The 26,793-nt window shown below is 38.6% G+C and overlaps 1 protein-coding gene across 3 annotated transcripts in view; it reads left to right on the forward strand.

The window, feature by feature from the left end:
* Window positions 1-24,316, forward strand: part of znf462 (zinc finger protein 462) — a 53,283-nt gene extending 28,967 nt beyond the window's left edge. Inside the window, exons 3-13 of one of the 3 annotated variants that reach the window (XM_079404439.1) lie at window positions 88-5,462; window positions 6,205-6,342; window positions 8,404-8,756; window positions 10,433-10,551; window positions 11,267-11,458; window positions 14,431-14,701; window positions 15,923-16,059; window positions 17,250-17,473; window positions 18,337-18,547; window positions 20,203-20,314; window positions 21,511-24,316. In XM_079404439.1, the coding sequence (XP_079260565.1) occupies window positions 88-5,462; window positions 6,205-6,342; window positions 8,404-8,756; window positions 10,433-10,551; window positions 11,267-11,458; window positions 14,431-14,701; window positions 15,923-16,059; window positions 17,250-17,473; window positions 18,337-18,547; window positions 20,203-20,314; window positions 21,511-21,700 (7,322 nt within the window). In that variant the 3' untranslated portion in view covers window positions 21,701-24,316. The remainder of the gene's footprint in view (window positions 1-87; window positions 5,463-6,204; window positions 6,343-8,403; window positions 8,757-10,432; window positions 10,552-11,266; window positions 11,459-14,430; window positions 14,702-15,922; window positions 16,060-17,249; window positions 17,474-18,336; window positions 18,548-20,202; window positions 20,315-21,510) is intronic. The other 2 variants (XM_079404441.1, XM_079404440.1) reach the window with 2 other exon arrangements.
* Window positions 24,317-26,793: the final 2,477 nt, after the last annotated feature.

Consider the following 26,793-nt stretch of genomic DNA (forward strand, 5'->3'; position numbering starts at 1 on the left):
AAATAATGACACATTAGCAGTTAAAGAAACTACATCAGAAGAGCTAAATTTGTTTGAAATTAGTTTCTTTCTCTGTTCATGTTTCAGGTATTAAATCCTTTAACAAAGACCTTGGGCACTTCTCTGGTTCAAAGAAAGCGAAACACAACCAGTCAGCAAAACCTTCAAACAAAACGTCAACTCCATTTTTCCAGTGCAAGTTCTGTGTGCGGTACTTCAGATCCAGCTCTCTTCTCAGTGAACACACCAGGAAGGTCCATGGAGAAGCAAGCGATGAAAGATCCCTCAAAACTTCCAAGCAGGCCAGCTGCAGCGCTACGACTCATGATGGTGTAGGAACAGTCTTTTCCTGCCAGTATTGCACTTATAAATCCCCACACAGAGCACGGATTCTGAAACACCAGAAAATGCATCACAAAGAAGGTCTACCAGGCCACTCGGCTCCTCCTGCTGGAGCAGAGGTTTTGGATTTGGACTCTGACGCCTCCTCCATTGAAGAACAATGTGAAGAGTCGCCGGAGGATGTAGAACGTAGTGTGCTGGAATCTATGATCAAACCCCAGTCAAGAGGAGGCTTTAACTGTGAGTGGTGTGGATTTCAGACTTCGCAAAGGCAGCAGTTAGCCGAACACATGATGAAGAAACACCATAACATGGTGAAGATCATGGTATCCTTGCAACAGCCCAAAATGCAAGACAGAAGTGCGGGATCCAGCAAGTCTGATTCCGCTTCATCCAGGAGAAGCACTCCAACCTCCAATTTGAACCTGAACGATCTAGCGAGCAATGAAGGTTCCTCCACTAATGCCTCATCAGTCAAAGGATCCTCTGGCAATGCATTACTCAAGGCCACTTCAGGGATATCAAGTTTTCAGTACTCGCAGCTCACAGCAAAAGTACCCAACAGCACAGGATCTTCCATACTCTCAGAGAGATCGACTTTCACAATGTCAGATATGTCTAGGTCTGGCATGGATCTAGATGCCAGCATGCTGAATGATTCCAGAAGCAGTTCAGATAATGAACTCTGTGACTTGGATGATCCCAATTACACAGAGTCAGCTGAGGATTCTACTAAGCTGCTTCTGTCAGAAGAGGATAATGACTTGCTGGAAACTAAAGGAGTTCCATTCAAAAGACATATGAACAGGTTCCAGTGCCCTTTCTGCTCCTTCTTGACCATGCACCGGCGTAGTATTTCTCGTCACATAGAGAACATACACTTATCTGGCAAAGCTACGGTGTATAAATGTGACGAGTGCCCCTTTCTTTGCACCAACCCACTAAAACTTGACGCGCACAAACAATGTCATGGTGGGTCTTCCGAATGGGACACTATGGACTTAACCAGCGAAAGTGTAGATGGTCCGGCTGAACGGTCCGAGCCAGTGAACGGAGGAAACGGTAGCTCTAAAATCAACGGGAAAAAATCCAACGCAGTCGAGGAACAGCAGGGTCCTCATCGGTGCTCACTGTGTAATTTCTCCACGGTCACACTGAAAGGTCTACGTGTCCACCAGCAACACAAACACTCATACTGTGATGGAACACAAGTCACGGGTCAAGAGGGCTCATCCAATGAGCAGCAAGATTCTGAATCCGAAACCTACAGTTCCTCGAGCTTCGTTCAGAAAACTCAGACCTCAATCCTTGGATTTTCAACCAAGAAGCATCTTATTGGGAAAACAGCAAGAAAGTCCATTAACGATTTGCCCTTGGATCTCTCTCCTGTCAAAAAACGGACAAGGATTGATGAAATTGCAAACAATCTTCAGAGCAAGATTAGTCAAAGCCAACAGCACGAAGATGTGATTAACCTTGAGGAGATGGATGACGATGTGGAGGAGAATGGGAATCACATTGACTTAGAAACAAGCAAAGAGAGAGAATCCTCTGATGCTCAGAGTCAGCACTACACCTTCAACACTCAGCATCTTCATGTTAGAAATTCTGGAAGTGTTCAGACAGAGCGTGGAGTTGGGAAAAGAAAACGCAATCTGCAGTCCAAACTCGGCTCAAGAAACATTCCCATTCAAGTAACCATTTCTGATGATGAAGACAATTACATTGCCTCTTTGGAATCTAAAGATGCCCAAGATCAAAACAGTCAGGATAGCAGAGAGACATATCAAGACAACACTGAATACAATACTGAAGAACCCGGGAACCTGTTCTACTGCAAACATTGTGAGTACCAAAACAAGTCTGCTCGCAGTGTCAGCACACACTACCAGAGGATGCACCCTTATATCAAGTTTAGCTTCAGATACATCCTGGACCCAGAGGATCAGAGCGCAGTCTTCCGTTGTCTCGAATGCTTCATCGAATATAACAACTTTAATGATCTGCACCAGCACTATATGACACACCATCCAGAAGCAAGTAACGTTTTGAACTTTAACCAACCAGATCTGGTGTACATGTGCCGTTTTTGTTCCTACACAAGTCCAAATGTGCGAAGCCTGATGCCCCATTATCAAAGAATGCACCCTTCAGTGAAGATCAACAATGCCATGATCTTCTCCAGCTACATGGTCGATCAGCCTCATAAGGGTGCTGCTGAGTCCCAAACACTGAGGGAAATCTTGAATTCTGGGCCGAAGAGTTTCAGCTCCACCTCATCTGGGTCCAGATCATCATCCAGTCCTGCTCTCAAAAGCATCTGCAAAACGCCAGAAGCAAACACTGAGGCTGAATCTTTTCGAGAAGGTCTGGGTGGTAATGTGGTGGTGTATGACTGTGATGTCTGTTCTTTCTCAAGTCCCAACATGCACTCAGTACTGGTTCATTATCAGAAAAAGCACCCAGAGCAAAAGGCCTCGTACTTCCGCATACAGAAGACCATGCGGGTCATATCTGTTGACCGAGCACAGTTGTCAAACAATTCAACCTACAGCCTGACGAGCACCCCCAAGTCTTCAAACGTCATCTTGCCTGTGGCTCCGGATGAAGATGTTTACTACTGCAAACACTGTGTCTACAACAACCGCTCTGTTGTGGGTGTTCTGGTCCACTATCAAAAGCGACATCCAGAGATTAAGGTGACGGCAAAGTACATAAAGCAAGCACCCCCAACCCCAGGACTGCTGAAACTCATGGATGAGTTACAGATCGCACCCCCTAAACAGTTTCTGAAGCAATTCAACAACAACGGGATTGAAGGGTCAGGTAATTCCAACACTAAAGGAGCATCTGACAAAGGGGAACCTGAAATGCTGTTCTTCTGCCAGCACTGCGACTACGGGAACCGCACTGTGAAGGGGGTCTTGATTCACTACCAGAAGAAGCACAGGGACGTGAAAGCCAACGCTGACCTCGTCCGTAGACACACTGCTGTGGTCCGGAGTCAGAGAGAACGAGCGCAGATGATCCAAGCGGGAAGTTCCACGTCCACTGCAACTGTAGCTACTGAAGCAGAAAAATCCAGGTCGCTCCGATCTTTGAAGTGTAGACACTGTGCATACACATCTCCTTATGTGTATGCCTTGAAGAAGCATTTAAAGAAGGATCATCCTACTGTGAAGGCCACGGCCATGACGATCTTACACTGGGCTTATCAGGACGGTGTGTTGGAGGCTGGTTATCACTGTGAGTGGTGCATATATTCCCACGCTGAACCAGGCGGGCTGCTCATGCATTACCAAAGACGCCATCCTGAGCACAACGTCGACTACACGTACATGGCCAGCAAACTATGGGCTGGTCCTGATACTTCCACCAGCAGACAAGCTGGGAACTCTGAAACGAAGCATTACCAATGCAGAGATTGTGCCTTTGAGGCGTGCTCCATCTGGGACATTACTAACCATTACCAAGCGGTGCACCCTTGGGCCATCAAAGGTGACGAGTCTGTCCTGCTCGACATTATCAAAGGAAACCAAGCATCTGATAAGCTGCTCCCACAACTGCCCAAAGGACACCTTTCCATGTCCAGTCCGTTAAACAGCAACCAGCAGGAAGAGGCTGCAGTTGAAGTCAGCCGCCCAACACATGAGCGACAGCCTAATCTCTCTCTGTCTGCCACATCATCTATCTCAAACAACCCTTACCAGTGCACCGTGTGCTTGTCTGAATACAACAGTCTTCATGGGCTTCTGACCCACTATGGCAAAAAACACCCGGGCATGAAAGTGAAAGCTGCTGACTTCGCTCAGGAAGCAGATATCAACCCTAGCTCTGTTTACAAGTGCAGACACTGTCCATATGTGAACTCTCGCATACATGGAGTTCTCACACACTATCAGAAACGACATCCTTCCATCAAAGTCACGGCAGAAGACTTTGCAGAGGATGTCGAGCGGGTAAATGAGTTGGTTAGCGAGGTGGATGAGCGATCTAAAACCCAGCGGCAGGGCTACGGTGCTTACCGCTGCAAGATGTGCTCTTACACACATGGCACTTTAGAGAAACTCAAGATACACTATGAGAAATATCATAACCAATCTGCCGCAGACATGTTCAAAACAACTGCCACGCAGTCGCCGACCAGAAGAGACGATTTGGTCGCTGAATGTAGCAGCAGCAGTGTGACCGAAGTCTCCGAGGTCTGTGATTTTAACCTTACGCTTCCCGAAGACCCAAAGAGCGACAAGCATGCGGTGTTTAAATGTCAGCTGTGCAAATACTTCTGCTCCACTCGGAAAGGTATCGCTCGTCACTACCGTATCAAGCATAACAATGTCAGAGCGCAGCCCGAAGGGAAGAACAATGTCTTTAAATGTGCCCTCTGCTCCTACACCAACCCCATCCGCAAAGGCCTCGCTGCACACTACCAGAAACGGCACGACATCGACGCCTACTACACGCATTGCTTGGCAGCATCCAAGACGGTGGTGGAGAAACCAAACAAGGTGATGGTGCCCTTGGCATCAGAGGCAGAGTCTCCAGCGATGAGTGAAGAGCTAAGGCTTGCGGTGGACCGAAGGAAATGTTCACTCTGCTCCTTCCAGGCTTTCAGCAGGAAGAGTATCGTTTCTCATTACATAAAGCGCCACCCAGGAGTCTTTCCCAAGAAGCAGCCCTCCAGCAAACTGGGCCGTTACTTCACTGTGATCTATTCCAAGGAGGCAGAGAAACCTCCATCTACTATGGAGGTGGAAGTCGTTGAAGCTAAGGACGAGGTGGAACCTGAAGGTGATGTGGACTGGCTCCCCTTTAAATGCCTGAAATGCTTCAAGCTGTCGTTCAGCGCAGCGGAGCTGCTGTTGATGCATTACAATGACTGCCACGACAAGGAGCTCAAGCGGGATTTCGTCACCATTCCGAGCCCTGTGGAAGATGGGACGGAGCTCTACCAGTGCACCCACTGTGAAATCAAGTTCTTGACTCTTCCAGAACTCAGCGTCCATCTGATAAACCACAATGAGGATTTCCAGAAAAGAGCCATGAGGCTGGAGCGAAGAAAACAGCTTCAAAGCAAGCAGAGGACGACAGAGCCACCCGAAGCCAAACCAGAGAATAAGGTGAGCTTAAACACCTTGTAATGGGTAGAAGTGTTTATAATGGTTGACTAACCCAGGCCCGTATTTATCAAGCTTCTCAAAGAATTCATGAATTTTACTCCTACTTTCAAACTTAAGTATAAAAGTGAGTTATCAAATTTCTTAAAGCCAAGAATCACTCTTACTCTCCCAGTTATTTAAGACAAGGTCTCTCGAGTGGTTAGGAGCTGCCAGTAGGGGCTTGTGATGGCACTGAGACACAGACGTGTGCAAATCTTTCAGGAGAGAAAGAATGTTTTAGAAATGACGACGAGCAGTTATTCAAACGGTATCGTTTGGACAAAGCAGGACCTCATATCACCACTAACTTTACACAGCTATGCATTCTCATCGGAATTGAAGGTTGTGATGACGCTTCGTTTCCTTGCCATAATGTATTGTCTTGAAAATTCTTTGTCAAATGTGTTTTGAATGTAAACTCCTCTTAGGAATTTCAACATTCAATGTGAATTCATCTGAGAATATTCTTAAATAAGGAAATTCAGTGATTGGTCCATGCCTAATTCATCCAAAATCCCATTTGGGGCGCAGCAAAGTGTCGTGAACCATCTCTAAGACTGACACTTAAGATTTAGTTCTACAGTTCACTTAACTTTTAAGCGCAGCTTTGAGCCAAGAAGCTTCATTGATTCTAGTTTCAAGTGATAGAACAAAACTAGATTGCATCTAATGATCTTCTGTTGTTAATTGTCTCTTCCTATAGGTGGATGGCACCCCCGATAAGACTCCCATCGGCTACAGGTGCAACTTCTGCGTGGAGGTCCACCCCACCCTCCGGGCCATTTGCAACCACCTGAGAAAGCATGTTCAGTACGGGGAGGCCAAGGAAGGACATGTAAAGGTATGAACATGCATAGTTACTTCATGCTTCATCAAGGGCTTTGAAAAGGTGTGAGTGCTTGATAAATCTTCATCTGTGACTTTTTTTCTTCTTCAGTCTCTTTCAGTTTTCTCATCTATTTTTGGCATCTTGTTAGATTTGTGCACAATATCTAAATTAAGACCTGAGGTGGCCTCTCTTCTTCTGCTCTATTCTAATAGCAAGTGCATTCACAGGCCGTTTGGACCTATTTTTCCTTCCACTCAAGTGTCTTGTTCACTTGTTTAGATGGTTAAACCACTACAGTTCGACTGCACATACAATGAAATGGACAAATAGAGCAAATTCTTGAGTATTTCAGAAGAAACAGGGAAAATGGATGAGTGCGGTGTTATGACATTTCCTTAAACTCGAGTGTTTTATTTTCTTGTGTGGGCATTCATGAGGACAGCCTTGAACGTGTCATAAAGTTGGTCATGTAATTAAATCTTGTGGCCTTGTGTTACACTTTTTGCATATAAAGACTGAAGGATTTTCTTATTTCTGAAGCTCTTTTCTGAATGCAATGCGGCCTTAGAATGTGGACTAAATTTGGTATTTAGAAGCCAACAAATTGGAGCAGCCTTTCTGTCAGGAGCTTTCTATATAGGGTAGTTGACACAAAACATGTCTATGGTTAACATTTACATTAATGTAGTCAGGAAAGTGTATTTCTTAGATCCACATTTAATCAACTTTTATCTATAGTAGTTGATCTGAATGGTCCTGCAGTGTAACAAATTAATTTTTAAAAATACAGAGCTTGTGAAATCTCTATGCATAATTAAACAATGAATTGGCAAAATGCTATTTAAAGAGCATAAATGTTAGTTTCAGTTAGTTAATGCATGGTTGTAATATCTGTATTATAGAAGAAATGTGTGCCATTTAGTACAGTGTAATGGTTTTCATGAGGACTTTGCTTATTAACCATACCGTTTAAGGTGGACTGTTTCTGCAGAGCTGCATTTAGACATGGCCGAGTCCAGTTTTTTTTTATCACAGAAGAATCCTGAGACTCTCAATGCAACCCTTCCGTCTCTCTCTGAAGAGAAAGCCAGTTAGGTTGCCTTGACGGTGTGGCATGGAGAGAGGCGTGTAAGCGCCTTAGTGTTAGTATTCCACAGAGAGTGCCAGTGCTGGCAGGGAGGCCCAGGCCTGAGGATTTGAACAGAAGCCCAGTGAGGATCAGCAGACGGGACGGATCGCACCGGACACTAGGCGGCAGCGCTCACAGCCACAGAACACACACTCTGAACAGAGACACTCAGGCAGGGATTCCCAAGGTTTCTCGTCCGCTGAAGCCCTTTGACCTAAAATATTTGTGAAGTCCGCCTGAGAAGTTAATTCAATAATTTATTTAAATTTAAAAACCCATTTGCATGCACGTTGGTTAATATTCACGTCATGAAGTGTTTTAGTGTGTGTTCAGTTTGATTGATTTGTTTTTATTTTAAAATTGAAAAAATTCAAATTGAATTGAAAAATGCATACAATGACCTAAACAGACATCATTTTTTACAATTAAACAAAAACATTCATGTTAATATGGATGCAGAATGGATACCAGGTACGCATGCCATCAGTCCTAGAAAGACAGAAATTTTGTATAATTAAAATGTTTATGATTTATTTAATATTTTTCCATCAATTTGAATTCCAGTTTGGGAAACCTTGCAGTACTGCACAGAATAGTGGAATACTGTACTGCGTACTATTTATTTTATCATCGTTTTGAATCCGTATGCAATGTTACATGTTTAAAATAGTACATGACCTCACTGTTGTGGCGTCTAGTTATCATGGGCATTTGGTTTGGTTATTCATGTGCATTTTTTATCTTTGTAATCACATTGTGTTAAATATCAGTCTGACCAATATATTGATTCAAGAATGGGCTGTAAAGATAATAGTTTTCAAAGGTTGAGTCTGTCACTCTTGGATAAAAGCGTCTGCCAAATGACTAAATGTAAATGTAATGAAAATATCACAATGCAAAACATCTTGCAGATTTGGAGTAATATCAGTCATTTCCTATGACAGCAGGAAGCAGCGGAGATGCCTGTTGCTGTTCCCATGGAAAGAATCACCAACGGCGACCTGGAGGATGTGGTTGCCATGGACGCTGACCCATTGGAGACTGGTGCATCACCGGCTGACGTCGCCATGGAGACAGAGGAGCCGGTGCCCGTGGAAACAGAGCCGATGGTTGGAGCGCTGGAGCCGGAGAAGGAGCGAGTGGTTCCTGGGCATCCATGCAGCATGTGCAACCGCATGTTCATGTCCATGCAGGGCCTGCGCTCTCACGAGAGGAGCCACACGGCCGTAGCGCTCGTCAACAGAAACGACAAATACAGCTGCCAGTACTGTCAGTTCGCCTCGCCGTTTAGACACAAGTGAGTGAGACTTCACATCACATGCTCCTGTAGAAAGAAACTCATTTTGAGAAAACACCCTAAAACCTACATACTTGGATAAAGTGCAATGAAAAACCAGGCTAATCATGTATGAACTAACCTCTCAAAACCCTTCAGAATATAGACAGGAATAAAACTGTAAGTTTTGGTGTTTGTAAGTGCTGCTAAAATGGAGAAACAAACTCACAGCCTTTAAAGATATGCATTTTTGCCATGTTTTTAGGAATACAATGTTGTGATGTGAATGTGAATGATATATGAAGAAACCCCTCACTAAGAACCTTCAGAATATAGACAGGAATAAAACTGTAAAGTTTGGTGTATTTAAGTGCTGCTGAAGTGGAGAAAAAAATCATATTGAGAAGACGGCATAAAATCTACATACTTAAAGTGCAATAAAAATAAATCAAGTGATATAAATCAAGCGAATGATTTATGAACAAACCCCTCACTAAAAATCTTCAGAATATAGAGAATAATAAAACTGTAAGTTTTGGTGTATTTAAGTGCTGCTGAAGTGGAGAAAAAAATCCAAGGCCTTTAAAAATATGCATTTTCACCATGTTTTTAGGAAGAAAATGTCCTGTAAATCACTGTGAATGATATATGAACAAACCTTCAGACTATAGATGGGAAAGAAATTGTAAGTTGTGTGCAAGTGTTACTAAAGTGGAGAAAAAACTTTTAAAGTTGCATTTCGGAATTAAAAATCTACTGACGCAAATAGATAAAGTGCAATAAAATAAACACTTAAAAAAAAATAAAAAGCCTAACATTTTAAAATGGTCCAATGCATGAAAAAACAGTTTTTGTCTTAGTGTCTTGCCTTAAAGCACTAAAATAATAAACATTTTTCGTACATTTTTTGTCTCTTACATCAAACGAAGAGTGAAGAGTTAAATAGATAAATACAGAAAATCCTAAGGGAAAACGTATGTGAGATGTAGATTGAGTCACGTCTCCTCATTGACTTCCTGTGAGAATGGCAGATATTTTGACAGAGCAGTTAGTCTCGTCTGAAGCGCAGGACCTTTGTTTGGTTCCCTGGAGTAAATTCACTGGATGTTCCGTGACCCAGAAAGCTGCTGCATTCATGTGCCACACGGGAACCGTGGATAAAAAACACTGATTCCCAAGATCCCTGACGGAGACGGCTGTTTTGTCAGAGTCTCCGCGCTAAAGCAGGGATCTTCTGCTGAGAGGTGTTCCTTTCACAGATCTTTAGGGTGATTAAAAGGATTTTATTTAGTGAAATTCCAAATAAAAAAATTAATGATAAATTAATGATTATTAATGATAAATAGTTGCCTTGGCAAATAACTAAAATTAACTAAAATAACTCAAATTTAAATGTTTAAGTTGAAGTGCTAAAATTACTCAAATTGAAATAAAAAAATAGTGTTAAATGGAAATGCCAAAGTGCATAAATACTAAAAATTAAACTACATTTAAAATGAAGAAAAAAAAAAAAGCTAATTCTGATTATTAATAAATACTATATTAGTATATAAATAATACTAAAATAGCACGGGTGCATTAAGCACTTGGTAGAGAACTGACCGTCGCTCATTGTGGATGTAGTGACTCTTTTGGTTTTGATCAGATGCTTGTTTCTCCTCCATATATGTGTCTGACCGCTGTCTATATTTCTCCAGTCTGGACCGTCACATCCAGTCACACCACGGACATCAGAAGCCCTTTCGCTGTAAGTTCTGTCCCTTTAAATCCTCCTACCTGAGCCGCCTCAAGAGCCACCTGCACAAAGCACACGCAGGTGAGACACTACACACACACGCCATAGGCGTAATGCTTTTTATAACTGTATTTTCTATTGCCCTACACCTAAACCTACTCCTTACAGGAAACTTTCTGCATTTTTACATTCAAAAAAACTCATTCTGTATGATTTATAAGTGTTTTGTACCCATGGAGACCTCAAATTTAGGTCCCCACTGTGACACGAGTCCCCATGAGTCTGTCCCTGCGTCCCAATGTGTATACTATCCACTATCTGCCCTAAATAGTATTGAAAATTACTAATATCACAAAGAATTTAGGATGGATAGTGTGCACATTGGGACACAGGCTGTGTGTATACAGGTTTGTGTGTGTGTGTTGAGCTGCAGATGTCTCACACACTCGTCTGATGGTAACAGTGTTTCTCTCGCTGGACTGTGAAAGTCACTGAAGGGCAGAGCGACAGAAATCGAGCGCTGTCCTTCTGCTCTCCGTTACCCATCAGCCCCCTCTCTTGCTCTCTCTCTCCTGCTCTTCTGAGGCGTGTAAGAGAAGGGCGAGGACTGATGAAACGGACATTCAGATGGAGACGCTGCGTCTGTGAGAGAGACCGATTAATCAGACATCACAAACATTGCCTGTCAGGGATATAAATGTGTATTTGATTGAATTGCCAAAGCGATTGAGGAAAACGGTCAATGTTTGCGCAGAGCTGGTTTGTGTTAATGCGGCAGCGTGTGTTTGTGTTGCAGGTGAACACACGTATAAGTGCATGTCGTGTCCGTTCTCCACCATGACCATCATCCAGCTGAAGGAGCACTCGCTGCAGGAGCACGGAGAGACGTTCACGCTGCCCAGACTCCAAGCCAGAGCCGCGCTGCGCTCCACACGACCCAACGCTGAACACGACCAGCAGAACGCCGCCCTCGACCCACAATGCACTGGTAAGACCCAACACTGGGGTTAAAGGTCAGTGCAGAAGCACCCTGATGCTGAACATGACATGCATGTGAAAACAGACCAATTCTTTAGTGTTTGACTTCTTGCATTGAACATTTTGATTATAATTGGCAACAATTATACATGCATTAAAAGTAAAATTCCTGATTTTAATATATAAATTTATATATATAAACTATCATTCAAATGTTGATTTATTTTTTTATTTTGTTTTATTAATTAGTGTTTTTGCTTAACAAGGATGCATTATAATGATGAAAAGTGACAGTAAAGGCCAACATTGCACCGGTAAGACCCAACACTGGGCTTGAAGAAGTCAATGCAGAAGTCAAGTCACCGTTATTTCTATAGCGCTTTATACAATACAGATTATCAAAGCAGCTTTACAGTGTTAAACAGGACAAACAAAACACTCATGCATGTGAAATATGATTCTTGATTTAGTGAAAACAGACTGGTTGTTTGGTATTTGACTTCTTACATTGAACATTTTGAATATAATTGGCAACAGTTATACATGCATTTAGAGTAAAATTCCTGATATTGGCATAAGAGTGAAAAATATTGTTTATATAAACTATCGTTCAAAGGTTTGAAGTCAGTAAGATTTTTTTTTTTTTAATAATTAGTTTTTATTGAACAAGAACACATTATTATTATTATTATTAAACTGAAAGTCTGGACATTAATAATGTTACAAAAGATTTCTATTTCAACTAAATGCTGTTCTCCTGAACTCAAAATAAATTACAGTTTAACACATATTCACATAGTAAACAGCTGTTTTAAATAGTAATAATATTTCACAGTATTACAGTTTTTCTGTATTTATCAAATACATATATGAAATATATAAATATTAGTGCTGTCAAACGATTAATCGCGATTAATTGCATCCAAAATAAAAGTTTTGTTTACATAATATGTGTGTACTGTGTATATTTATTATGTATATATACATACACACACATGCATGTATATATTTACGAAAAATGTTACATTTATTTATTTATTTATTTATTTACTTACATATATATATATATATATATATATATATATATATATATATATATATATATATATATATATATACATACATGCATATACGGTGGTGTGAAAAAGTGTTGGCCACCTTCCTGATTTTTTTTTTTTTTGCATGTTTGTCACACTTTAGTGTTTCAGATCAAACTAATTTAAATATTAATCAAAGATAACAAGTAAACACAACATGCAGTTTTTGAATGAAGTTTTTTATTATGAAGGGAAAATATATTAGGGCTATATATTGCACGTCTACGAGTGTGATATTGCATCTATACAACAGTTTGACGGGACAAGTGTGTAAATACATTTGAAACAACAACGAAGTGTCTACTGTGTCTTTAAAAGCTCTCTTTTGTGCAGAACTACTTCCTTCCGCCATAGATTTAAATCTCTTTAAGCCTCTGTTACTAATTCCACAACGTCACTTTAGAAACAGTAACGAAGGAACGTTGAGTTGCTTCATTAAAAGCTTGTATTATGAGAGAGAGATGGCCTGAGCGACTGTGATTACCTGCATCTGATACAGCATCTCCTGCAGACAATAAAACATAAGTTTGAGTGTCCACCGAGGAAAGCGTTATCTTTGTCGTATCGTCAATATCCTTTCATCCGTTAAGCGTGACTTGTGATGACAGCACTGCTCATTTGTTAGCTGCATCGTTGTTGAAAGTAAAAATAACTTGTTCACAAAAGCGTTTATTTTTCAAAGTTTTTACTGCAGCTCTGACTCATAAAAAAGTCTCCATCTAATGGTGGAACAATGTAAGTAAAATCACCATCACGACCACGCACCATACCTCGGTACTAAACACTATTATTATTTATATAAAATATTAAATTGAATAATCATATTTACTGTAATACACAACAACAGCCATCATAAAAGTTGCTAGGCAATTCAGCCAACCGTACAAAGACGGCACGATATACAGCAGATAATATTTTCCGCCATGATACTCGCTGAGAAATACGGCAAGCGGAGTGATACAAACTGTGAAGAGGACGAGGAGCACTGTTGACTCCAATCAGATTCCGGAACCAGAAAGAACTGTTGTATAAATTTATATATGATATCATTTATAAAAATATAATTAAATATATACACACAAATACATGTAAATATTTTCTAAATATATGCTGTATGCGTGTCTTTTATATATACATAATAAATATACACAATACACATATATTATGTAAACAAAAACTCTTATTTTAGATGCAATTTAATAGCAATTAATCGTTTGACAGCACTAATAAATGTTTGTTTTTTTATTCTATTTTTACATTAAGAGTGAGCGACGCGTGGCCACATCACACTCGCTCGACATGTCATTATTGTGCTAAAACAAGGGTTTTGAGTGTTAATTGTGTCCCTGCAGCACAAAAGCAGTCATGAGTAACACAGGTATATCTGTAGCAATAGACAACAATACATTGTATGGATCAAAATTATACATTTCTCTTTTATGACAAAAATCATTAGGATATTAAGATCATGTTCCATGAAGATATTTAGTAAATTTCCTACTGTAAATATATCAAAACTTCATTTTTGATTAGTAATATGCATTGCTAAGAACTTCATTTGAACAACTTTAAAGGAGATTTTCTCAATATTTAGATTTTTTTGCTCCCTCAGATTCCAGATTTTCAAATAGTTGTATCTCAGACAAATATTGTCCGATCATAACAAACCATACATCAATGGAAAGATATTATTATTTATTCAGCTTTCAGATTATGCATAAATCTCAATTTCAAAAAATGTACTCTTATGACTGTTTTTGTGCTCCAGAGTCACAGTTAATAAATGTTATGATTCAGTGTGTCGGTATGAGCCGAGGCAGATGTTAATAGCAGGTGCAGATGCAGTAACGGCGCTGATGTCTTTGTCTCGCTGCTGTCGTCTCAGAGTCTGCGGGGTATCTGGAGCCAGCAGATGTTCAGCAGCAGTTGAGTCACTTCCAGCTGGCGTCCCGAGTCCAGGCCGATGTTTGCTCCAGTCCGTCTGATCCGCCGCTCGAGGGTCCCGCTCCTCAGGCCCGGCCCGATTCCATCCTCACCTGCGAGTTCTGCGAGTTCAGCTCCGGCTACATGCAGAGTCTGCGCAGACATTACCGCGACCGGCACGGAGGAAAGAAGCTCTTCAAATGCAAGGACTGCTCCTTCTTCACCTGCTACAAGTAAGAATCACACTTTCAGCATTTACTAATGCATTATTAAAATCACAAATTGTGTTTTTAACATTAATGCACTGTGAACTAACAATGAATGACTGTATTTATTTTACTAACAATAACAAAGATTGTGTAATAAATGTAGTGTTCATTTTTCATTCATATTAAGTAATGTTATCGAATGACACCTTATTGTAAAGTATTACCGTAAATGCATTAATTGCAACATATATAAAAAAAAAACAAGAAATGATATACTCAAAAAACAAACCATATATAGTACATAAAATACATTAAAAAAATAAGCATTAAAATGATCCTTTATACATCATCTATAACATATTAAAGAGGATTTTTTTGCTAGATGGGATAAAGCATTCCATAATTTAATACCTGTAAATCGTATCAGGTATTGACCTCTACAAGTGAAAACTGATGAGTTAAATAACAGAACCTGTGAATTTACTTTAAAATGCATTCTAAATTGCTCTGGAATGTTACCCTCACTTCAATATATCTTATACATGAAAACACACTTTTGAAAAATATTAATATCATAAATAGTAAGAACCTGAAGTTTATGAAAAAAAGAAGCAGATGAAGTATAATAGGTTAATAGTTACATGACACAATCTAATATTTAATCTGTTTTAGTAAGCTAATTTACATTTTATTTTACATTTATAAAAAGTTACTTTTAGTAATTGTTATTTTAGCATTATTTAAATATTATTTGATTATTAGGTTTTCATTTGCATTTCGTTGCCTTGTACCTACATGTGCAATGACAATAAATTGAATCCAATCCAATTTAGTTTTTCCAATTAGTTTTTATTTTTTAATCATTTTAATTTTATTAAAAATAAATATTTTTTTTTATATTTGAAGTGTTTTATTTTGATTTGTTTATTCTAATTTTACATTTTTATGATTTCTTTTCTTCAGAAAGATACTTTTTATTTTGACATTTTAATTGTATATTTATAATTATTAATAATTAGCTTTTCATCAACTCATTTTAATTTTTGTTTTGTTTTGACATTATTTTAATTTTACAATTTTAGGATTTAATTAATTATTAGCTTTTCATCAACCATGAACCCCAGCTTTGGAAACATAGGTCAAGAGTAAGAAGGTTCTAGATTGGATAGTAAGAGGAAAACAGCGTAGATGTATAATATCAGATGTTATATCAGATATCAGCCTGTGGATGTGGTGTTTGCTCAGGTCCACGTTCACGCTGCATGTGGAGGGCGGTCACACCAGCGGCCCGGAGGAGACGCCCAAAGATCTGCGCTGCCCCTTCTGTCTGTACCACACCAAACACAAGAGCAGCATGATCGACCACATCGTCCTGCACAGAGGTCAGTTACTGACAAAAAGTGAGGAGGAAATTATGATCATGAGATATTTATTACTTGTTTCAAAATGCAACTTCCTCAATCGAATGGTTGCAGTTTTTGGGGGATTTTTTTGCACATGCTATTGTTGAGTACGTAACTATCCACCTTATTTAGGAAGTAGGCTGTTTCATGTGAACGTGCGAGACTTTTGATTCTTTAGTTGCTATTGTTAAATAACTGCTGTAAAACCATTTGAGCAACAAACCAGTGTGTTTATGATAACCATAATAAATTAAAATATGATAAATATCAGTTTGAAACAACGAGTACACTGCAAAAAATCTAATGGATATTTGGTGTGTAGTTCTTAAGTTTCGTTATTTTTAGACTTTGACTTCAGAAGATGTGGGTCAGTTGGAGGCCACACTCCAAAAACGCATTAACGTAACATGAATCACGTCTGAGGATGTTTAAAAATGATATTTCAAAATCGTGTTTGAGGAATAAAATCAGTGTTAATAATATATGAACAAACCCCTCTATAAAAACCTTCAGAATATAGTTTTTTTTTTAAAGTTTGGTGTATGTAAGCACTGTTGAAGTGGAGAAAATAAACTTGTTTTGAGAAAATGGTATGAAATCTACAAATGCAAAGAGGTGAAGTGCAATATACAGAATATAGACAGGAATAAAACTGTAAAGGTTAGTGTATGCAAGAAACAAACTTTTAAAGATATGCTTTGTCATTGAAATTTACAGACGCAAATAAATTAAGACTGATAGTTCTATTCCAATAGTCTGAAAGAAGACATGATATGGAAGAAAAATAGACCAAAACCTTGAAATTGACTAGTTCTTGAAAAAACAATGGTGTTACCTACCTTTTTTCCCTCCAAATTAGCAGTATATGTGACCCTGGACCACAAAACCAGTCATAATAATTTGTTACATTTATATAGTGCTTTTCAAGGCACTCAAAGCGCTTTACATACAAGGGGGGGAATCTCCTCGTCCACCACCAGTGTGCAGCAGCCACCTGGATGATGCGACGGCAGCCATATTGCTCCAGAACGCCCACTGCAGGGACTCATATTATTAAATATGCATAAATATGTGAAGATGTAGGTCAGTTGGTCATGTAAGGCCACACTTCAAAAATGCATTACAATGATGTGAATCAGAGTGTGATTGTGGTGTTTTATGGTTCTCAGAGGAGCGTGTGGTCCCACTGGAGGTGTCTCGCTCAAAGCTGTCGCGTCATCTGGAAGGCGTGGTGTTCCGCTGTCACAAATGCACCTTCACCTGTTCCAGCGAGCTGAACCTGCAGCAGCACATCCAGAAACACGAGGAGCTGAAGCCCTACCAATGTCAGCTCTGCTACTACGACAGCAAACTCCTGCACGAGCTGGAGATCCACCTGCATGAGGAGCACAAGGTCTGTCTTCTAGGGCTGGGAAAATAAATCAATGCATCGTGAATCAAGAAATGATTCGGCATCGATTCTGAGATTTTCTGAATGCATCGGAATTCTTTCTGGAGTGGATTCTGAGCTTAGTTTTGAACAGAAGATGGCACTGCATGCTTCAGAAACAGCCGTACTCTGCTTGTTTCCAAATCCTTACACACACTTCAACCTAAAATAATCATTCATAAAATTTGAAATGGTTGAAGGGAAATACAAGGGTGTTCACAGTGGGCTGTGTTTACCTGGCGTCATAAAAGCATTCTGAGCCGAGGTGAAATTACAGACTCAGCTGAATGCACAAGTACTCTTCAGCGCTCTTCTTCATCAGCATTTAAGTGTGCGGATAAAAACTAGAGTAGAGCGCCATCTACTGTTAAAATATAAGCTCAGAATCCATTCCAGAGAGAATCGCAATGCATTCGGCAGATCTCAGAAACGATCCATGCATTGATTCTGCTTCGATTTATCGTCGCAGCGCTACAATCTGTATTGCTAAAAGCGCTATATGACGAAATCTGTGCTGTTAAAAACATTATATGACGCAATCTGTGTGTTTTAAAGCTATAAAAGCGCTATATGATGCACTCTGTAGGGTTAAAAGTGCTATGTTGCACAATCTGTTGAGGTTGGGAAAATAAATCGATGCTTCGCAAATCAAGAAATGATTCATCATCGATTCTGAGATTTTCTAAATGCATTGTGATTCTTTCTCGAGTCGATTCTGAGCTTAGTTTTGAACAGCAGATGAATTTGATTCTTACAGCCGTCCTGTCTTCTGTCATGTCTGGTGGCTAGTTAAGGAGCTGTTACTCAGTCTAACCCGTCCTCTGCAGGTGATCCGTAACTTTGAGCTGGTGGGTCGGGTGAACCTGGACCAGCTGGAGCTGATGAAGGACAAGACGAAGGACGTGAGCAGCAGTGAGGAGGAGGAGCGAGGAGAAGACGAGACCGTAGAGGAGGCAGACGAAGAGGAGGATGAGGAAGAGCTGATGGAGGAGGAAGAGGAGGAGAAGCTTCCGGAGAGCAGACAGAAGGAGGTGACAGGTAACGGTCTTCATGTTTGTCAGATTCAGTCATTCTGTGCTTCTGTAGAGACGCCAAACTAAATGCTTTATTAATCAACTACAAAATATAATCGCAGTAATGCTTCACCTCCTGTCACTAAACTGAAATTTCAGTATGTTAAAATACCTTTTTGTTATTGTATTATATTTGTTGTATTCCCTTCCTGCTGAAATAAGGCAGGCGAAATATCTTAATGCTTTTAAATCTCGCCTTAAAACTTATTTCTTTAGGGTAGCTTTTACTTGAATTTTTATGTTAATTTTATACTATTGTTATTTTTAAGTGTTTTGAATGCAAGTTTCCTTTTTTGCGTATTTTATCATTTTTATATGGTGTATTTTATTTGTTTATGCAATAAACCGTGATAGTCACCACTGATGAGCTATTACTAAATATAGAAAATAATGTAGAAACTTTAATTTTCTGGAAAGCTGCTTTGCAACAATTTGCATCACAAATAAACTTGAACTGAATTATGTAAAGCGCTTTGTATCATTTAAAGGCACTGTAGAAAATAAAGCTTATTTATTTTAATAGTGAGGTCAATACACCACAGGTAAATAGAGCAAAGGTTTAACTAAGACATCACCATACGCTCACCAGTTGATTAATCATAGCTTTCCTGAAATATACTTTGAATATACAAAGGCAACTGTACATATACTTCCAGAAAATCAATCTGAATGAAACCAGGTTTAAAATTCTTGTTTAATTTGTTGACATATTAGAGTTAAAGGTTTTTCCAGAGGGGTTTTTGGATTTCTCTTTTTCTGAAAATACTGTCAACAGATAGAAAACAAAACTTTTTAGCCTTGTTTTTAGTGTTCTATAAATCAGTGTGAATGACACGCGAGAAACCTTTAAAATATAGAGAGGAATAGAACTGTTCGGTGAAACGTTTGGTGTGTTTAAGAGAAAAAAAATGGTAGATAAGGATTGGAATTGAAATCTACAGATGCAAATGGATAAAAGAAAATACTTAAATGTGTATTTTAGATGTTTACTTTTCACTAGTCTGAAAGAGGCATACATTATAGAAGCAAATTAGACCAAAATCTCAAAACTAACCAGTGCATGAGAAAGCAATGATTTTGCCTGTAGTGTTTAGCCTTTAACCGCATCCAAATTATGGCAGTCGTGGCCTAATGGTTAGAGAGTTGGACTTGTAACCTGAAGGTCGTGGGTTCGAGTCTCCGGCCGGCAGGGATTGTAGGTGGGGGGAGTGAATGTCCAGCGCTCTCTCCACCCTCAATACCACGACTGAGGTGCCCTTGAGCAAGACACCGAACCCCCAACTGCTCCCCGGGCGCTGCAGCATTGAGCCCACTGCTCCGGGTGTGTGTTCACTACTGAGTGTGCACTTGGATGGATTAAATGCAGAGCACACACACCACACACCACTTCCCCCTTTCAAATTAGCATTATCTTATTAAATATGCATAAATATTAGCATATTGCAACAAAAGTGATATAGACTAAACAGAAAATGTTTAAAATACTGTGGATAAGATGCAGATTTTCCACAAATGACATTTTTTAAAAATCTTTTTGACCGTTTAGGATGTTTCCTGCACATTATCTTGTTGAAGTCTCAGAAAGTCAGAGCGGTTTTGTTGTGTTTTCTGGTGTATTAGGAGATGCGGAGTCTCCCGGCAGCAGCGGCGTCAAGCGTTATCCGTGTGAGTTCTGCGGCCGCACCTTCACGCTCGGCTCCGAATGGGAGCGACACGTCCTTCGACACGGCATGTGAGTCTCCAGATCTCTGTGATAAACTTGACCCATTCAATCCCACTGGTCACAATAGAGACCGCAAAAAATTCCATACTCATCCAGACTCAAATTTCCAAACCTCTCAGTAGATTTTCAGACCATATTTAACGTGAATGGTTCATACAGCATTATTTTCAGCTATATCTTTGGTATATGTGACCAAGGACCACAAAACCAGTCATAAGGGTAAAAAAAAATTTCAATTATTCTCTCCATTGATGTATGGTTTGTTATGATTGGACAATATTTGTCTGAGATACAACTATTTGAAAATCTGGAATCTGAGGGAGCAAAAAAATCTAAATATTGAGAAAATCTCCTTTAAAGTTGTTCAAATGAAGTTCTTAGCAATGCATATTACTAATCAAAAATGAAGTTTTGATTTATTTACGGTAGGAATTTTACCAAATATCTTCATGGAACATGATCTTAATATACTAATGATTTTTTGTCATAAAAGAGAAATGTATAATTCTGATCCATACAATGTATTGTTGTCTATTGCTACAGATATACCTGTGTTACTCATGACTGCTTTTGTGCTGCAGGGTCACATGTAATAATTGTATGATATATGTAACAAAAAAGTAACAATTTTGAAAGATGTTGATGGTTTAATGTTTCGTCTTTTATCTCCGTGTTCCTATCAGTGTTGTATAGAATGATCAAACAGTTTAGAATAGCTGGGCTGAGGTATAGAACAATTCTGCAGAAATGATCATTCAGTGCACACATTATCCCACAATTGTGGCCGACCATAAAACACAATTTTTCACACCCTTTTCCAAAACAAATTCAAAAAATAATAATTGATTATTTCAGAGGGTTACGGATGACACATCATTTAGATATTTTCATGTCTGGGGAAAAATTTGTTAAACGTTAAAAATTTTCATATGCATTTTTTCTTTTCTTTTTTCGTATTTGTCATCATTTTTTCTCTCAAAATGCTTGCTACGGATGCGAAAACGCAGGAAATCGAACCTGATCTGAATTCTTTTTTTTAAATGACGGACAAAAGTTGCGGAGGCAGTGTGTAAACGTGATTGATGCAAAGTGAGGGCGTATTTATTTTTTAACGTGCAAAAATTTTGTTTGGGAATTTTGGACTCTTACAAAAGTGTTCCACAGTAACGAAAGAGTTAAAGCAGAGACGTGTTTTGTGTTTTCAGGACTGTTAACGGCAGCAAGAAAGACGGCAGTCCTGTGCCCTCGTCAGCGCTGCCTCTGATTGGTCCGTCGGCTGTGATTGACAGAGGGCTGGACCTATCCAGTAACACTGTGGATCAGTCTGACCAATCCAAGTGTCCGATTCAGACCGAGGAAGACAAAAAGACGCTGGAGACCAAAAACGACCCTTAGGAGCAAAACGAAAGCTGTAGAGAATGTCACGCGTCCCGTTGTTTCGTCTGTCTGTTCATCGTTTGTTTTGTTGCGGAACAACATCGGCTGCTTCTTGAGTGTTTGGTTTAAAAAGCTAGATTTGTGGAAGTGATGATCCGGTTTGGAGTATCGCTAGATGTTGATGTTTCACGTTTGTTCAGTTGCTGAATCTTACACTGAATTCTACGAAGTGTGACTTGGTCCCTCAGGACAGATGTTGATATATTGGTAACCAATAGTGAAAGAAACCGCGAGTCGAGATCCGATCGAATCAAGAGTCGCTCTGTTCGGAAATTTTAATTTCAAACCCTCATTTTCTCAATGCACTTTTTTTGTTACATTTGATTTATTAAAATAAGCATACGTAATGAACAATACGTAAGAATCGAATGTCTTCCGCGGCTGCGATCGCACACGCTGATAGTCTTGAAGACGGCGTTTCGCGATTGACGTCCGTTTCTAACGAGAGACGATCCATCCGGAAGCTTCTCGCTCGGATTCGCTCGGAACGTCGCCTGGCGGTTTCTGTTTTTTACATTTTAGCCTTGTGTTAATCTTCCTGTAGCTGAATTCCTTGAGGAATAGTTGTCATCTTATTTATCTAGATCGTTTGATTCTTTTAGACATGATTTTAGAGTATTAACACTTGCCCCAGAAACTCGTAGCAAATTGCTACTTTTGAAGATTTCGTCTTGCACTTCCGCTTCACTTTAATAACGACGGCCGTCCGGAGACGTGTTGGACATCGACGGATCGCAGTCACGTGTTTCTGCCGGTCTGCTGCTGATTCTGACCGTCTGTTTAAAGGAGTATTCTGGGTTCAAAACACACTTAATGTTTTTGAATTGCAGTTTTAATATAAACTAATAAACTTATCGTGACGCATGCTTGTCAGTCATACAGAAATGAAACCGGACACATTTCTGTCTCGGTGTTAATTTAGTATCATTGAGATACTATTATAGTTTTTATATTAAATTAAATATTTGTATAGTAATATTTTGAATTAGTTGTTTACTGTTTGTTTTATTTTCATTTTTAAGTTTGTTACTCATTTTTATTAATTATTGTTTTTTCTGGTGCATCTATTTTTCTTTTTTTTCAAGCTTTAGCTTAATTTTACTACATCAGGCTAAACTAAATTAAAACAAAACTACCTGAAAAATACTATATAAATATAATAATTATCATTTTTAGAAACAGCATAAATCTGTTGTTAGCACCAGAATAATATTACTAAAATATTAAAATAAAAAATATTAAATTTATTCTGTTAAAAAATACGAACATGGCTAAATGACTAGCTGTTGAACAAGCAATATGCAGTTAGTGTAAAATGTATGTGAAAGAAATTGGATTTTATTGACGATGAATATATATAAAGGTGGTTATTGAGTATTTAAAACACATTCATTATTATTATTATGTTAGTTTATTAGTAAAATTACAGTTTCATTTATGCATGGCTGACAGATATGCATCGCATTAGTTTGTTTGCATTAAAACTGTAGATTTTATATGCAATTCAAATGCATAAATATTAAATTTAGTGCAAGCAGCTCTGAAATTTCCCCAGTTAGTTCAGAAACGCTCAAATACATCCAAGATACGTGATTCACAGAAGTGGTGATTTACTCGAAGGATGCGTGAAACAGCACTGATTCTGGGTCTTGAACTGGGATTGTTCCTTTAAATGGGAAGTTGAGCAGAACGAGACTCCGAGGCTTCTGCCGTTTGAAACGCCACGAAGCCGTCGAACCGTAAGGATGAGATTGTACGGGATGGAAGCTGCTGCTCAAAAACCCCAAAGCCTTATAGACGCGGATGTTTTACGCTTCTCTTCTGGATCCACCAAGATCCCTCGTTTCTTTAATCACACAGAAACAGAAAGCAAGCCTCTTCTCGCTACCAAAAGTGTCGCTTCCCAAAGTTTTCCTGAGATATGAGTGTCTTTCCCGAGCAATGACTGGACATTGCTGAGGGCCGACCCTGATGCATTCTGGGAAACCTGCATGCCGTTTTGCAGCCGTGTATAAACTCGAAGCTCCTCATCGGTAAGTGTTTAAACTGTGGATTCTGTTTCAGAAAGGGATCTGTTCCTTTAAGTGTTGTTCTGATATTTAACTTAAACAAAAACAAAAAAAGAGAAGAATAGAAGGAAAGAAAAATACAAATCAATAGAAGACGTTTCTTTTGTTTTTAGCTCTCCACTGTTCAAAGCTGTTGTAAATTGTCTGGTTAAGAATAAAAACCTCTTTTGTACCCTCAAACCCCTTCATGTCCTTCATAAGGAGTAGGCCGGTCTTCTGAAGAAGCATCAGAAATGATCTTTGAAGAGTGGATGGCGTCCGCTATCGTAACACACTGGATATCTGTATATAGATGCGCTTTAGTTTCTATCGTTGCCCTTTAACTCTCTCCTGACCTTGACTAGATCTCCTGCGTTTGGCCTTTTCTTCTGTGAAATGATTTCTGACGGTGGCTTGTGATGTCGACTAGACTGGTTGTTTACAGTTTTATTCCTTTGATTTCTCTATATTCTGTAAATATTGTAATTCATTGTCTTTTTTTAACTTGGTAATAAAGTTATCAGATAACCTAAGCACACTCGCTTGTGGTGTTTTCTGTTTAGGGCTCGAGTTCACCTCGTCTGTGATGAGATGGTTTACATTTCTGAGTTAAAATCATTGCTTTGTGCTCAGAAATATTAAGAAGGTGTCTCTGTTGTGACATGCTCATCAAAAAAAAAAAAAAGTTAAAATTCGTGTTTTTGTTTTTTTACACAATCTTATGTAGTGAAGCAGGCCTTTTAAATACTATATATGTGTATATATATATTTAGAATTATAATTATTTTCACTATTTTCATTTATATATTAAGACTTAATATTATATATTCAGATTTGCTTTCAGACAAGAAAACACGTAAAACAGGAAATTATTTCAGATTGTTAAATGGTTACAATATTTAATCATTAAATCTGAAATCTAATCATTAAAAATAATGCATATATTATATATTTATGATTCCAGTTCATGATGTTTTTAAAAGTTTTTTTTTACATTTCTACATTTATGCACTTTATTAAATGTAATATATTAACGTTTATTAATATATTATTTTTATACAGTATATATAATCATCAAAAACATAAACCAACATTAATTTTTTAAAGGTAAGTGGTTGCAAACAGTTTATTTTAGATACATTTAAATAAAATAAAAAATGTTTGAAAGTTAGTCAACTAAATTTATTTAAATATAGTTAAAATAAATAGATTGCAACCACTTACCTTTAAAAATAAAAAAAATTGTAAATTCAATTAATCTTTTTTTTTTTCAGTGTGGATTGTTTTCATGCCCTAGATCTTGATGCATGCATATATATATATATATATATATATATATATATATATATATATATATAAATATAAACTGGATATTTCAAAACCTTTTCAACCAGATGATTTCTTGGAACAGAGCACAAATGTGTTCAAACCCCAAAAATGTAAGCAATATTTTCATTGAGTTCTCCGTTTGACATTCATGTTTATCTCTAATCCCTGAGGAGATCTCCTGACTGTTATTGTAATGCGTCTCACGACGGTGAAGCTGTTCTGGAGAAAATAAACGCTTGTGTTCAAGGACAGAGTGTGATGAGCTGAAAATAGAGTGGAAATACCAGAGTTTGAACCAATGCATTTCCATGAGTTTTCCATCTGTGTGAGGTCAGAGGAATAAACCCAGAGAGCAGACCGGCGGAAACCACAGAAATCTCCCGCCGCTGTCGAGGTGGCTCGGCTTTAGTCAGGCTGATGCGGTTTTGATCGAACGCTTCTTTAGAGATGCTCTTCAGGGTCGTGAAGGACAAAGCCAGAAACATCATTTCCCTGCAGTCCATCAGTCTGAAGAGGATGACAAGCTGATGATGAAATGGGCAGTTTATCAGTTTCAAATCATACAGTCACTGTTGTAAACGGTTCAAATATGCAGAAGATGCTGGAAAACCAAAGAATGTGCAGGAGCTGGGGATTTTTCTGAAGAACAGCAGATAAACTGCTCAGAAGCAGCAAGGGACTCATGAACAACTATCACAAAATATAAAAACAGTCGTGGATCATCCAGGAAATGACACGTTATTTAGATTCAAGGGTGTGTAAACTTTTGAGCGGGGTCATTTTTATAAATTCAGTTATTATTTTGTCTTGTGGAGAATATATAAACATCTGTTATGTGAAATAGCTTATTCAGCACAGTATCGAATAAACAATAACATTAAATTTTCATGATCCCTCTTATTTATTTATAATGATTAACATATTTGCATATTCTGCAAGGGGTAAGTAATCTTATGACCACAACTGTGTATATGTGTATATATATATATACACACACACACACAAGCAAATATTGTTATTGTCTGTTTGAGCTGTAATAAAGAGGTCATGTTTGAAACCCAACAGAAGAGTTGATATGTTTCAGAGCTGCACTTGAATTTCACAGCTATAACATCATCTTTTAAAAAAATATCTGCAAGACATGAGGGATCAGCGGATCAGAACTTCACACGAGTGTTTCTGCAGGAGGAGACCCTCGAGACCCGAGAAGAGCTCGGCTTTCAACAGCAAAGAAACGTCTGATGAGAGACAGACAGACAGATGGACGGATATTTAACAGCACGCATGAACACAGCAGAACATGACCTGACATGGCAAGCCTCTGTGTTTAGTTGGATTTACACAATATAAAACAAATACAATAAAAACAAACAAATACAGTACAGGGAGAGGCAGAAACCTATGGAAGCAGAATAATGACGATAGTTTTTGAAACATAAAGCATGCTGAATTCCACAAATCGAAAAAAAAAAGATGCATTGCAATTAACAGTGCTTGCATTTTAATGCCTCGTATTTCCAGGGCTTGCATTTTTAAGTCCTGAAATTTAACAGTTGTTTATTTAAGCTGTGAATATTTCAATTCTAAATATTTCACACATTTTCATAATTAAAAATTAAATAATTTATAGTCACCTTACAGAATTAACTTCCAAAATATTAATCTGTTTAAAAA

The sequence above is a fragment of the Barbus barbus genome (assembly GCF_936440315.1).
Source record: "Barbus barbus genome assembly, chromosome: 43".
Taxonomy (NCBI): Eukaryota; Metazoa; Chordata; class Actinopteri; order Cypriniformes; family Cyprinidae; genus Barbus; species Barbus barbus.